Below are 14,296 nucleotides of genomic sequence, written 5' to 3' on the forward strand. Positions count from 1 at the left end.
CGTGATGTTTTTCCCCCAACTGTCTTGCTAGCGACACAGAACGACCAGAAAAACGGTGCTTAAATCACAGTCTGGGAACCAGATAAGGATAGCATTACAGGAACAAGAGGTAAAATTGAGGAAAATTCGATTATTTCCTATCACTGGGTAGGGAAAGCTAGCTTTCTAACTTTCTATTACCTAGTAGTTATGAAAATGCAACACATACGTGCCGGTGCATAAAAGCACCCCTAGGTGAGAATACAGCCGAGCTCTTTGATCGTCGAATTACGGAGGTAAGAAAGGCTCGCAAATGCGCGTTAATTCTGTTTTTGAAACTGGGTTGTGACTTTGAAGCTCCAGCCCCTTTTATAGTTTTCCCAATTAGGAACGGCTGCCTGACGTCATGGCTATCTGGGATTGGTTGTACAGATCCGACACTCAAGGGGAGCCACACAGTCAGAGAAACTTTTAAAAGACTGTTCCCCTGTCCGCGCCAGTCTGAACTGCCTTAAAAAGGTTAGTTCTTACCTATGCGCACTACCAGCTTCCTCAGCCTGCCTACTTTTTCCCTCCCAAGAGAGGAAAGCCCCACAACTAGAAAACCACCCCCTTCTGCAGGCTCGAGCTATCTTCCTCGAGTTCCCTTGCCTAGCAATGTTTTCTTACTCGGTGCAGAAACTTTTTGACTGAACTTGCCTCACACGGTGAAAGGGAACGCGGGAACGCGGTGGATGAGACACAGAATTTAAAGCACTTTTATTTTTAGGGAGGGGGGAAAGGGAGGAGGGGGAAAGGAGCTGCGCTTTCCGAGCAACGCGAGCGAAGGGGATTGCAAAGCATCAACGACTTCTTTCTTTTGTCTGCGCCGAAAGTTCGTGGGATTTGCCTGGCTGCAGAGAATTCCCCTGGAATTTGAGGAGATGGCTTGTATCAGGTGGGCTTTCCTGCTATGTGTCTGCGCCTTTTGGTCCCCCACGCTTGACGCTTCCGAAAAGGCGAAGTTGAGGACGGTCACCTACGTCCTGCACCCCGATCAGCCGGGCGCGTCTAACAGCCGCAGGCAGAGCGGGAGGCAGCAGCGCCCGTTCAACCTGGAGTTGGTGAACACCCGTTACAGCAGCTCTCGGCGCAGCAGCAGCACCTTGGAGCGAACTCGCAGGATGAGCAAAACAAGCAGCCCCGGCGTGCAGCTCCGCTTGGGCCCCGCCGTGCGCCTTCAGCACAAACCTGCCGGCATCCACACGGCAGCCGCCTCCTCCTCCTCCTCCTCCTTCGCTAAAGCTGGCAAAGTAGCCGCGCGCTCCAAGATCCAGCAGCGCCAGAGCAACAGCACCTCCAGCGCAAAGGTCCACCCTAAAGCCCATCTGCGGCAGCTGCAAGGGTAAGGAGACAACAGCGACGCTCTCCCGCGTGGCCAAGGTGCTTTCGCCATTCGAGAGTTCCCCCCGCCGCGCCCCGGCCGCTTAGCTCGCGCATGTCTGTTGGGTAGCGAACCCGTAACACAACGCAGATGCTCACACTGCTTGGGATTTCCCACAATGCCATTCTTCTCTCCCCCATCCCCAATAGTGGTACCTCTTTTTCTTTTCTTTTATCTGATCCCTTCCAAAGTCCATATTCTCCAGCTCCTGTAATTCCCAAACAGAATGACCCAGCAGAGATTGAGGTGGCCAGGAATTGCGAAAGTGGTAGCATAATATCTCTGGAGACCATCACGTTGGTCCTGTTATTTACAGCTACTTCCAAAGCCGGGTGTTCTCCAGATGGAGTGAAACAGCAAGGCCAGAATAACTAGCCAGCTTTTCTAGGAGTTACAGTCCAGAAACATCTGGAAGATAGCAAGTTAGGGAAAGCTGCATTGAGTGTAGTTTAAACTACAGTGTGAACCACTGAAAAGGAGCAGGGGCAGAATCTCCCTTCTAAAACTTTGGTTCAGTTATCTTTCACATAAATAAACCATAGCTATAGAAACTGACAGAAGAATTTAAATATATGATGTAGGTTTTTTGAATTAGTGGTTTTTGTAGAGGAGCATGTTAAGCTGGAGATATTTCTGGCTGAATGTTCATATAAATGCCTGCTCCTTTCTTGGGTAAAGAGTACATTGTCAACACTGTGCTTGAGGCAGGTGCTGCTGTTGAATTAAAAAAGGGCTTGGTGGTTCCATAATTTATGCAAATACTGTAGACTAAAATGTGTTTAGCTAGTTTAATATGATGTGTAAACCCCAGCTGGTATGGTTAGTTTAAGAATGATAGAATAGACAATAGCTTCTTCTTTGAAACAATACTCTAACACAGTGTTTCCTAACTTTTTTCTCTCAGGACCCCAAAAGAGCTTTTATTTGTATGAGTTATATTTATTGATATTTACTGTATTAAAAATTAAAATTGATGCATTCACTGCTGCTACTGCTTCTCACGATTGTTTGATGGGATTTTAATATTCAACATAGGCTGGCAAATAATTTTGATTTCATCAACCCCTGACAGGGTCTTGGGGGACGCCCAGGGATCCTAGGACCACACGTTAAGAAACATTCCTCTAGCAATAAGATCATGGATTCAAATACAGTCAATACATACTATTAAAATTTTTGGTTGATTACATTTTAAGTAATTAGTATGTTTAAATATCTTTATTCTTTGCAGTAATCAACAATAGTTTTAAAAGGGAAAAGTCAACTTTATTTTTAGGTGACAAAATCACATTGGGCCTATTTCAGAAGAAGCATATTCTATGTGGGCAAATGAGGGGAATACCTCTTATAAGTTAGCATGCCTCTTCCAATATGTTTTGTAAGTTTTTGTGTTAAAAATAACATTTTAATTGAATTTGTATATCGCTCTTAATGTTTTTTTTTAATGTAATGGTTTAGGTCTCATATTCAGCATTTTTTGAACCTTACTATTAATACCACTTATAATGAATACTGATTAGATTTATGAGGGAAACATTCATACATGCTTTAAGTTGCTCATTATTTTACAATGTATGGGCATTTGAAAGAGCACTCCATTTACGGAGTGAAGTATAGCTGTACCTGCAGCAAAAGATGACAGAGGTTATTCTTAAACTTGGACAAGTACTCAAAGGTGCTAAAAGGTTGACAACCACTGATCAAGAGAGCTTGCATGGATGGAACTCATCACAGGTATGGCCCATCTGCTGTCTCAATGCAGAAAACCCAAACTCTATCCATAAGGTTTGTAAAAACAGAATAAATTAAACATTGGCCACCAGCTAGCCTTTAATGATGCCTCAAAAACTACCTCCTGATGTTGGCTGCTCACCTGGCATGAGGTGGACCCCATCACCCAACTTGGTGCCAGTTTTTTGCCTTTGCTTTCCTTTTCCTTTTGCTTGTGGGAGGTAGATTGAGCTGGAGACTTCCATCCTGCAGTGGTCAGAGACGTTCTGCTTTGGGGCCTTAATCTTAGAGAAGGTGATGAGAATGTAAACAGCTGAGGCACTTGGATGCCTCTACTCCTTTTCATGCTTATGCAGCCAAGAGAGATGTGCCTTTAGGTCACATACAATGAAAGTGAGGTAACTGCAGAGGGAAAAAGAAAGCCCTCTCCTCCCCCCACTTAGAGCGCACAGCCAGTCAAGAAAGACCTATTGCCTTCTAAGTACTGGAGAACAGTGAACATCTATTCTTATTTGGAACATTTATAATTACTTTCCTTCAGGCCTGAAATTTTTCCCCCTCCTGCCTACTCCTAGCGTTCCACTGAGGTGTCAGCACAATCTCCCCCCCCCCCTTTTTTCCTTTTAGTCTCTTGTTATAGTTCTCTCTGGCTCTTTTAGCCCATTCCCCTCCCCCCTCCCTGCTTTGAAAAGGTCTCCAACGAGAGAAAAAAGTGAGCTATTGAAATGCAGCAGAATTTGTTGTCTGCACCTGGCAGTTGATCCTTTCTTTACTGTTTTCTGCAGGGTGAATGTCTGTGGTGGGCAATGCTGTCACGGCTGGAGCAAAGTTCCTGGTTCCCAGAGGTGCACCAAACGTAAGTAGCCATGTGCAAGGATACACTTTTAAACGTGAAACAAAGGCCTCTCCATTCCTAGTATAAAAATAGTTCTGGTCCCTGCATAGTCCTGTGGTACGCAATCAGTTGATGGCCTGAAGCCTCACTCAGATACTTGTCCCTAGGAAATTTACCATACCAGTGGCCTAACTTTATATTCAAACCTACCCTGATTTTATAATAATTAAAATAATATACAATTGATGAATTATACAGATCTGGCAGGCTTCTGCACCTGGTCACACAATTCATTTGTGCTAGGAAATGTAACCCTGCCCCCCCTCCCCCGGTTTGGATTTGACAGGATTATTTTGTGAGGATTACAGTCCCTATGTTTTTTACGGTTAATATTTTTGACTCTCGTATTCAAAGAAAGTGAGAATTCAGGGTATTGGATTACTTTGCATGTGGATCCCTCCATCCTTTATGATCTGTAAGTGACTTCCTGCTTCTGGTTCAGATTTGCATAGGTTACTTTTTCTCCAAGTGAAGCAGGACCTTTTTGGTGGTGAACCCATCTCTCAAGGGGAGAGCAGTTGAGTTTAGATGCAGCTTTTTAGTTATAGGAGCTTTATATTCCCCCCGCCCCGCCCCGCCCCGCCCCTAAGTCACTGGGGTTTAAAACAGGGATGGTTACATCTCCTAAATGCACAGGTTTGACTATTCCTGAACAAAAAACAGATATTTTGCAGACTAGTAACTGCAGGCTGTTAAAACATTTTGCAGCCAGAGGTTTCTCTACTGAACTTCTGTGTACCAGATGTGGGTTGATGTTTGGCATGTCCAGCATGAAAGCCAAGAGAGCTAGCAGTTTGTTTTCTGAACTGGGATGTGAAAAGCAAAGTTTCTTTCTCGGCACATAGCACAGAGCCACAACAGTTGCCAGAGGTATGGACAGGTAGCTGTTCATTCACCTAGTCATTATCAGGTGAATGATGAAAAACAAACTATATTAAGGTGAAGCATGTTCAGCTTTCTAGGAAAATCTCTGAAAATAAACAAACCCAAAGCCGTCCTTCACTTGCTCCCAGTAAATCCACAGTGCTAGAACTTATACGAGGAAAATATTTCAGTGGGACTCAGGTGAAAAAAGTTTGGACTACTGAGTGTTTTCTTTACATTTCAGATTTTGAAACAGCAAGAAATAATAATGTGCAAAACATTTTGAATCTGAACAATGGCACCTCTGACCAACTGTAGTGAAGTTAAAATGACATGTACTTCATGATGTCATCAGCAAATGTTGTAATTATGTATGTCACTCTTCGATGCAAGTATGTGGCCATGGTACTTGTGCTATGATATCATTGCACACATACTTCATTTGCCTCATCATGGATACTCATGAAGTCAAACCATTCTGAATTTGAAACATCCTATCTTGAGTGAGAAACAACTGCTTCAAATGTGGAATAGGCTGTTTTGATCATTCTGAAAATGTTTCATGTTCGAAATAGATTATTTCACACTTAAAACAGCTGTTTTGAGCTTGGAATACTTCCAGAATTATTAAAACAGCCTGGGATGGGGCATTTTGAACTCAAAATTAGGTGTTTTGAATTTGAAGCAGTTTGTACTCAAGAATTTTTTAATCCATCCAGCAAGAAATCCACCTAGTATCGGTGAAGAAAACTTTAATTTAATCTCTAGATGGACCTATGCATGGAACTGGGTTAGATCATGGAATACCTGGTACACAAATATTGCATTGCCATTGTATAAAAGAAAGGGATGGGAATGCACACTATGGTTAGGAAAAAAAATCATTTTTTTTCCAAGTTATCCCACGATCCTTGAAGGATTTTATTGTGCACTGTCTTACCTTAGTCAGGAAATTTTATTGGAGTTATAAATGTTGTCATCTTCTGCCTACAGCCTTCTCCTCTGTTTCAATTGCTTCTTTTCATTCTACAAAAATCCATTATAGAAGAAAAGATAAAATAGTTGCACAGACTCTGAGTTTTATAGCCTTGATATATCTTGTAAGCACAAGGAGCCTAGCCCCTAGGCCTTTTCAGGGGCTACTTTCAGCTATCTTTGGAAAGATCCAGAAAGCGATTCCCTTGTATTGCTTCCAATATATATGAAAAGAATAACTATTCAGACTGTCTCTGTTAAAGTTACAGCTGTCATGTGTTGATGATAGCTTTAATTTTCCCAATTTTAAATTTTATTGGGAAAACTTCTTAACTTTAATATTTTAGTGAAATGAAAATGATATTGACTATTTACTCTTGTGAGCTCAACTTAATATCACCCTTGTGATCCCCAAGTTCTTGGTTCTAACTTTAGTAGGAATTGGATCATTTTTCCAGCACTGAAAGGAGTCAGATCCATCTGGGTCTTATTGAATAGAATGTAAATTTTTTGTGCTTTGTACACAAGCAAGGGTATGTACATCAGTTGTTATTCATTTGTAATGTCTTTTAAGGAAATGTAGCTTTTCAAAAATCAATTAAAAATTTAAAAAGAAGGAATACAGAGAACAAAGTCCCACTCCCATGCCAGTGAAATTGCTGACTTCCTTTCCTTTTCTCCAACACCCTACTAAACAGTGTTCATCTTTTCAGTTCAAAGGGCTAAAAACACTTCTAAAAGTATCTGCAGGATGGCATGATTTTCAGAATGATATTGAAGTCTGTATTCATGCAATATTTTCATAGAATTAACAAACACCCTTGCATTATACAGAGAAAAAAATGTGGCAGGTGGGGAAAAGCTAGTTGGCTATCTCCCACCTGATCTTCATAGGATGCTGTTTCCTTTGTTCCTGCTGCTGAAATAGTCTTCGTCAGTCTGGCTTGCAGATGTCCTGCAAAGACCTTCATTTTACATAGATTGAAATACTGTAAATGCTTCTGTTTGATTCAACATTTACATATGGAAACAAATCCTGATGAGAATGTCTGACTCCCTGTATGCATGCAGAAGTAGGAATGCTTTATTGGGGACAAACTGTAACCTAGTACATTCCCATCCCAGACAGAAAATAATCTGTCTTTAATGTGCAACAAAGCAATGGCTTTATGGGTTTGAGCATCTGTTGCTGAAGCATATGTCATTACAGCAATACATTTGCATTTTGATGTGCATTCCTTAAGGTCCAAGTTGAGATTCATGTTGGAAGCTTTAATCTCTTAGGGCATGGCTTAATGGCTCATTCTTCCCTCCTCTCCTTAAGAAATGAAACAACTTGTATTTTGTAGCTACTTGGTAGTGACCTATTCTTCCCTAGAGTGGCAAAATCTCTCTTATGCTTTGTATTGGTTTGTTCAGTGTTACAACTACTAGTATGGTACTTCTTTTCCTTTTACCATTTTTTGTGGATTGGAGATTTTCTAATATGTGTATGTTAATATCTGGTCATTGGGTGCCTATTTATATTAGTTTTAATGCTATTGCTGATATATGTTTTTATTTGTTTTATTATATTGTCTTACTGTGTTGCTATAATGGGTTTTGATTTTAATAGCGTACTTCCCTGAGTCCATTGGAAATATGGTAGCATGAAAATATAGTACATAAATAAAATTAGCTTGCTTTATATTAGCTTGTTTTTATTAGTTCTGTTAGCACTGAAGATCACTCAGAATAATAACTTAAAAATATCCATTGGAATTTTCCCTCTAGACACTGGAAAAGCAGAATGGCAGCTTAGTGTCATTGCTGAATGGTAGATCTCCAATCTCTACATCATGTGACAATCTGGAATCTTGACTGCAGTGATGCATTCTCTTCCACATGTAGATTCAGTATTGGGAAAAGAAAATTGGAGCTCTGCCTACTGGCTCTATCTTTAATCTTTGATGCATTTAATAAGTGCAAACATATGACCTATTTACAGACGTCAGATTGGAAGAGATGTGACAGAGGTCGTCGTCATCATCATCATCATCACCATCACCATCATGAGGCACTACCTTGAAGTGGTTGTGGGGCTGTGTGCTTCGAGGAGGATGAGAGCTATGCCAGAGGAGAAGCCAGACGAAGAGTGTCTTTCCCATAAACAATATGGTGAGACACAATTTACAGAAACCTATACCAGATCGGTCATTGCCCAGGTCAACGAAGACTGCACTAGGTGTTCTAGTTCTGGGACATCTGGTGATAAGTGGGCTACAGGACTGAGAACCAGGGCCAGCAGCTGCCGGCCTACTGGAAGAAGAGTTGTTTACCCATCACAAATATACGAAGGCTGAAAACAAAGAAATAATGATCTGTTATTACAAATTGAGTCCAACGAGAAGAGGATATCTGAAAAGAATGCACCAGTTCTGGAAAGAACAACATCCAGAATCAGAAATAACAGAACAGAGGTTAGCAGATCAACATCAATTTATAATACAAAATAAAGTATTCACAGAAGTAGAATTGGAAGAACTGCAAAGGTCTACCCAGGGCAAAGAAATCAAACCCTTTCCAGAAGTAGCTCAGACTGTAGAGGGAAACCAGGAGGAGTCAGCAGTAGAGGAAGCCAGCATACCTACTGAATCATTTTCATTCCCAAACCAGGCACCCTCTCCTTTGCCTTCTCCTCAGAAAGAACAAAGCCCTCTAACAAAAAAACAAGAGGAATTTAAACAAAGAATTACTGAGCACCTAGAACAGCACAAAAAGAACAGAATAAGGTTGCCTGCATTGAAGCTTGTTACAAAGAAACAGCTAGCACAAGTATTAAAAGATGCCAGTACTGAAATATAAAATATAAACACCAGCTCACCGCAAGAAACAAGCCAACTGAAGTATAGCATGGCTGTGGTTATAACTGAATACCTTGGATACAAAATCAACAAACAAGGAAAAAAGCCAAAGAGTGCACCACCAAAATGGAAGATCAGGTTGGAAAATAATGTCAGTATGCTAAGATCAGATGCAAGCAAGCTAGAACAGATGAAAGAAAAGAAGCTGAAGAACAAGAAGACCAAAGAATACCTGATCAAGAAATATCACCTAGAAACAAGGAAGATCAAAGAAGTACTGGAAATAATAAAGCAGCAAATAAAAGCCATACCCAAAAAGATCAGCAGATACGAAGCTCGAATTGCACACTATAGCCAGAATCTCCAATTTCAGTCAAATCAGAAACGTTTCTACCAATCCATCAATGGAGAGATTGCAATGAACCAGTCAACACCTGACAAAGTGTTGTTCTGGGCGTAGGTGTGGGACAACCCAAAGAAATACAGAAAGAATGCAGCTTGGATAAAGGAGGTGGATAAGAATAAAAAAGAAGCTGAAATGAAATAACTTGTAATAACAGCAGAAATGGTGGAGAAAAGGGCAAAGAAGATCAAAAATTGATCAGCACCAGGTGAAGATGAACTGCATGGTTTTTGGTTGAAACATCTGACTGGTCTGCACCCATTCATTACCAAGCAGTTTAACAACATACTGCAAGGAGGTGAAATTGAAGATAGGTTAACATCTGGCAACATCTGATAATGAAAGTTCCAACAAAAGGGGCAGCACCAGGCAACTACAGGCCAATTACCTACTTACCAACAACTTTCAAATTGCTAACTCGTGTGGTAGGTGATGCAGTCCAACAGCATCTAGTTGAAAACAAGCTCTTTCCATCTAAGTAGAAAGGAAACTGCCCAAATAACAGAGGAAGAAAAGATCAGCCCCTAATTGACAAGATGATTTTGGAAAACTGCAAAAGAAGGAAGACCAACTTGAATGTAGCTTGGATTGATTACAAGAAGGCATTCAACTCCCTGCCACATGACTGGATAATCAAGTGCCTAGAAATAACAGGAGTCAATAGAAACATCAGAAGCTTTGTGCAAAAATCAATGGCACAATGGAAGTCACAATTGCTGGTCAATGGTGATAGACTAGGAGAGGTTAATATTAAGAGAGGAATCTTTCAAGGAGACTCATTATCACCACTACCATTTGTCATTGCATTGATTCCTCTGTCAGCAATACTGAACAAGTCAGGCCATGGCTATCAAGCATCAAAAAGATCTGCCAGGCTATCCCAGCTCCTTTACATGGATGATCTGAAACTGTATGGAAAAACACCATCTGAAATGGAATCACTATTCAACACTGTCCAAATATACAGCTAAGTTATTGCAGTGGAGTTTGGACTGGACAAATGTGCCACCCTGACCATCAACTGGAGAAAAATAGTGAAAACTGAAAGAATCAAGATGTCCTATGGAAATAACATCAAGAGTCTGGATGAAGATCACCATAAATACCTGGGCATCCTTCAGGCTGACAACATCAAGCACACTGAAGTCAAGTAGTGAATACATCATGAGAGTGAAGAAGACCTCAGTCCAAACTCAGTGGAGGAAATACCATCAAGGCAATTAACATCTGGGCAATTCCAGTCATTAGATACACAGCTGGAATAGTGGACTGCTCAAGCAGAATTAGAAGCCCTGAATAGGAAGACCAGAAAAATAATGACAATGAATCATGTCCTTCATCTATGCAGTGATGTTGACAGACTCTGCTTACCAAGGAGCATAGGTGAATGTGGAATGTTACAAGTACAACAGACAGTTGAAGAATAAAAAAGGGCATTAGAAGAATATCTGAAGGATAGTTAAGAAGATGCGCTGAAGCTAGTATACCATGAAGGCTTACTGAATACTGAAGAGACTAAACTGGCCTACAAGAAAGACCAAATGAAAAATAAAAAAGAGACATGGCAAGGCAAAGTATTACATGGCCAGTACACAAAAAAACTAGCAGGCAAAGCAGATAACAAGAAGACCTGGCAATGGCTAAGAGCAGGAAAATTGAAGAAAGAGACAGAGGGGCTAATTCTGGCTGCACAAGATCAAGCCTTAAGAAGAAATGCATACAAAGCCAGAATCGAGAAGACAGCAACAGACAGAAAATGCTGCCTCTGCAAAGAAGGTGAAGAAACAGTGGAGCATCTAGTTAGCTGCTGCAAGAAGATCGCACAGACTGACTACAAACAATGGTATGACAAAGTAACAACAATGGTCCATTAGAATATCTGCAAGAAATACCATTTGCCAGGAAGCAAGAACTGGTAGGACCACAAAACAAAGTAATAGAAAATGAAGAAGCTGAAGTGCTCTGGGATTTTAGATTCAAACAGACAAGCACCTGCCACACAACACCCCAGACTTAAAAATTGTTGATAGGAAAGACAAAAAAAGTCAGGGCAGTGGACATTGCAACACCTGGAGACAGCAGAATAGAAGAGAAAGAACTGGAGAAAATCACAAAATACAAAGACCTGCAAATAGAAATAGAACGACTGTGGCAAAAGAAAGCAAAGATAGTACCAATAGTTATAGGCACCTTGGGTGCAAGCCTAAAACATCTGGAGTACCACTTGAAGACCATCAACATTGACAACATCACAATCAATTGCAAAAGGCAGCTTTACTTGGAACAGCTTACCTCCTGTGACGATACCTTTAACACCATCAAACAACAACATCTGCCTATCTCAGGTCCTTGGGAAGGACTTGATAGGGGGATAAAAATGCCAAATCCAGTCTAAACATCTGGCTGACTATGCGACCAACAATAATATATTAAACTTATATGCTGCCCAAATCCCAGTGACTCTGGGCAGATAGGACCAGTATGTGTCCCATGCATTGAGTTTGCATGTGGAAGAGAGACAATGAACTGGTCAGGCCTCTAGATTCTGACATCACCATGACTTAAAATTTCTTTATCATTTTCATGTGGTGAGGTTTTTTAAAATAAGGTCGTCTGTTCACCGTATCCTAAAAACCTATTGGAAAGTTAAACTTCTCCAGGATGTGGTAAATTCCTTGTGGCTGTGCATTCTTAAGAATTACTGACCACATGAAAATGACTCTGACGCTTTAAATGTAATGCAAACATTGGGCCTTCGGCATTGAGTCCTGATGAGGAACAGGAATTGTATACAGTATATGCTACATATATTGGTCAAATTAGAAGGCAGTCTACATGTTATCTTTATAATGCAGAAGCTGTTAAAAACATCCTTTATGTTTTGAGTTCTTAGTGCTGCTATAACATGTAGCCATGGTCACATGTGATTCATCAAACAGCATGAAAACTTTCCACATCGATGAAACCTGTCCCTAGTGATGGAATGGAAACTCTCTAGGATAATGAGGAAAACTGTGAGAAAATCCATTCCACATACATGTTAACCTTCTGATCAATAGACACAGCTGGAATTTTGAGAGAATTTTGGGTGCTCCCTGCTGTATCCTCATGAGATATGGATCCTGTCTTACAGCACTGAACTCATATCATGCTGTTTTTTTCTTTTTTCTTTACAGTTTGTTCAGTTTATTATTTTTAGCAAGACCAGCTAAAGGGATGGACTCATGGTATAGCAGAAATGCAAAAGAAGAACCTTTCAGTTTCAAGCAGATGCTGATTGCAGAGAGATGAGATGATGAAATAATTGGTAGATGATAATGAATGTAAGAGTGGATAAAGTAAAAAGAGATTTAATATAGCTGGTACTGTGGATAGAGTGGATAGAGCTGTGGATCTCTGGTAATCCCTTCTCAATAATGGAGGACCCAGGGATGTCTGGTACATACAGAGCACTCTGGGAATTCTTTGGATCAGATTGCATCCAGGCTTATCTGAGTGCTGAAGGTTTTGGGGATTTAAGGGACTGTGTTGTAGATGGGTCACAACCGTGATTGTGCATGGGACAATCTATGCTAGGTTACTATAGTTTAGAGCAGTGGTTTTCAACCTCAGCATCTTTAAGATGCGTGGACTTCAACTCCCAGAATTCCCCAGCCAGCAGCTTAAAGCTGCTGAGGTTGAGAAACACTGGTTTAGAGGATCTGAAATAAAATGCAAATTAACAGGCATTGAGGCAGAAAACTCACCAAATAGCTGTTATGGATAGAGTTGTCAGTTCATAAAATGCTTGCCACTGAAGATGTGGTCAGTCACAAAATTCATTTGCTAGAAGTCAAACTTGATAAGAATGCTAACATATGGGGAGGAGCTTGGAGGCCTAAGAAGAAGGGGGCCTGCAGGCACCGTGTTGGGGCTTTGTAACTATCATTTCAAGGATTGTCATGTGAAAAGGGTAATAGAGACCTTTAACTCTGATGATTATGCTAATACCTCTTGAAAGTAGAAATCTGTGGCTAGAGGGAAAAGCATTTGTATTGCCCAGATTTAGCCTGAAAGTAGTTGGCTATATTAAATCTTGCGTGATTTTTTATATTGAAAATGTATGGGTACATGCCAGTAATTTAAAACCCTGAATATGTGTTTATGGGAGAGAAGATGGAGGATTGTAGGATTCTAACTTAGCAGCCTGGTTTCTTCATCCCTGTGAGTTCTTGTTCATTCCTTCTCTATATGCGGTACTTTGTCCTTGCAGCTGTAGGTTATGCTTTAAGCCAGAGGTTACTGAGGCAGAGTACCTATTATGGAAGCTATATGTTTTAGTAATCTCTCTTCATTTCTTTTTTTCTTTTCCAGCAGCTGTGTGTTTTTTGTTCGTTCAAAGCATCTCATCACCTAAGTTCTACTTGTGTGTTCCTGTTTCTAAAGACATGGAGACAAGCAGCTTGGCTCCATGATAAATATCTTTAGAAAGATGAAAACATTTATATTACATCTTACACCTTGGTATGAAGCACTCAAGACAACTCATTAAAGATTAACAAAACTTTTTAAAAAGCTCCCACAAAGCAAAAGACAGAAAAGAGATAAACAAACCAGATTATAGCAGTGGATCAGCTTAAGTATTAGCATGCTAAAGAAAAACCGAAAGCAAAATGCACACCTCCTTAGGTTTTGGCAAAATGTCATTCAGAAGGAGGCTTTATATAATTTTCGAAATGGGTGCCATTCAAGAGAGGGCTGGATACATTTTAGAATATAACAGGTAGAATCTAATTGGTAACAGAGAACAGTTTATTGTCAAGTAAACTTCAGGTGTCCATGTATTATATCGAAGGGCCTCTCCTGATAACATGAAGAACAAATACACTGTGATTAGCGGTTACCGTAAGTACTTATATATTTCTGGGTAGGGCTACCAGGTTTGGGCTGCAGAAAGTCAGACAGCTGCTAGGTGGCAGCAGAGGGTTAAAGTTTTCTGCATGTCTTTGCTACTATGTGGTCAACTGGATTTTAGCAGCTCTGATATGACAGCCCTGTTTTTGATAATATTGTTATAATTGATGCAGAAATGACTGAGATTCTATTTTCTTTTGTGGTTTGTGGAAGAAGCAATGTAGTTGCTGACTACAACTGTAGCATTTTTATGCCATTTCTTTGCAAGTGTAAAACTTAGGCTTGTGAGT

At 40.5% G+C, this 14,296-nt stretch overlaps 1 protein-coding gene across 4 annotated transcripts in view; it reads left to right on the top strand.

Annotated features, from left to right (window-relative positions):
- Positions 1–494: 494 nt before the first annotated feature.
- LTBP1 (latent transforming growth factor beta binding protein 1) overlaps positions 495–14,296 on the top strand; it is a 217,763-nt gene continuing 203,961 nt past the window's right edge. For all 4 annotated transcript variants that reach the window (XM_007420643.4, XM_025166547.2, XM_025166552.2 and 1 more), the window contains exons 1-2: positions 495–1,363; positions 3,919–3,989. In XM_007420643.4, the coding sequence (XP_007420705.2) occupies positions 903–1,363; positions 3,919–3,989 (532 nt within the window). In that variant the 5' untranslated portion in view covers positions 495–902. The remainder of the gene's footprint in view (positions 1,364–3,918; positions 3,990–14,296) is intronic.

This window comes from Python bivittatus, unplaced genomic scaffold, assembly GCF_059951505.1.
Source record: "Python bivittatus isolate LINGU-HERP-01145 unplaced genomic scaffold, Pbiv_v1 ctg000020_np1212, whole genome shotgun sequence".
Lineage (NCBI taxonomy): Eukaryota > Metazoa > Chordata > Lepidosauria > Squamata > Pythonidae > Python > Python bivittatus.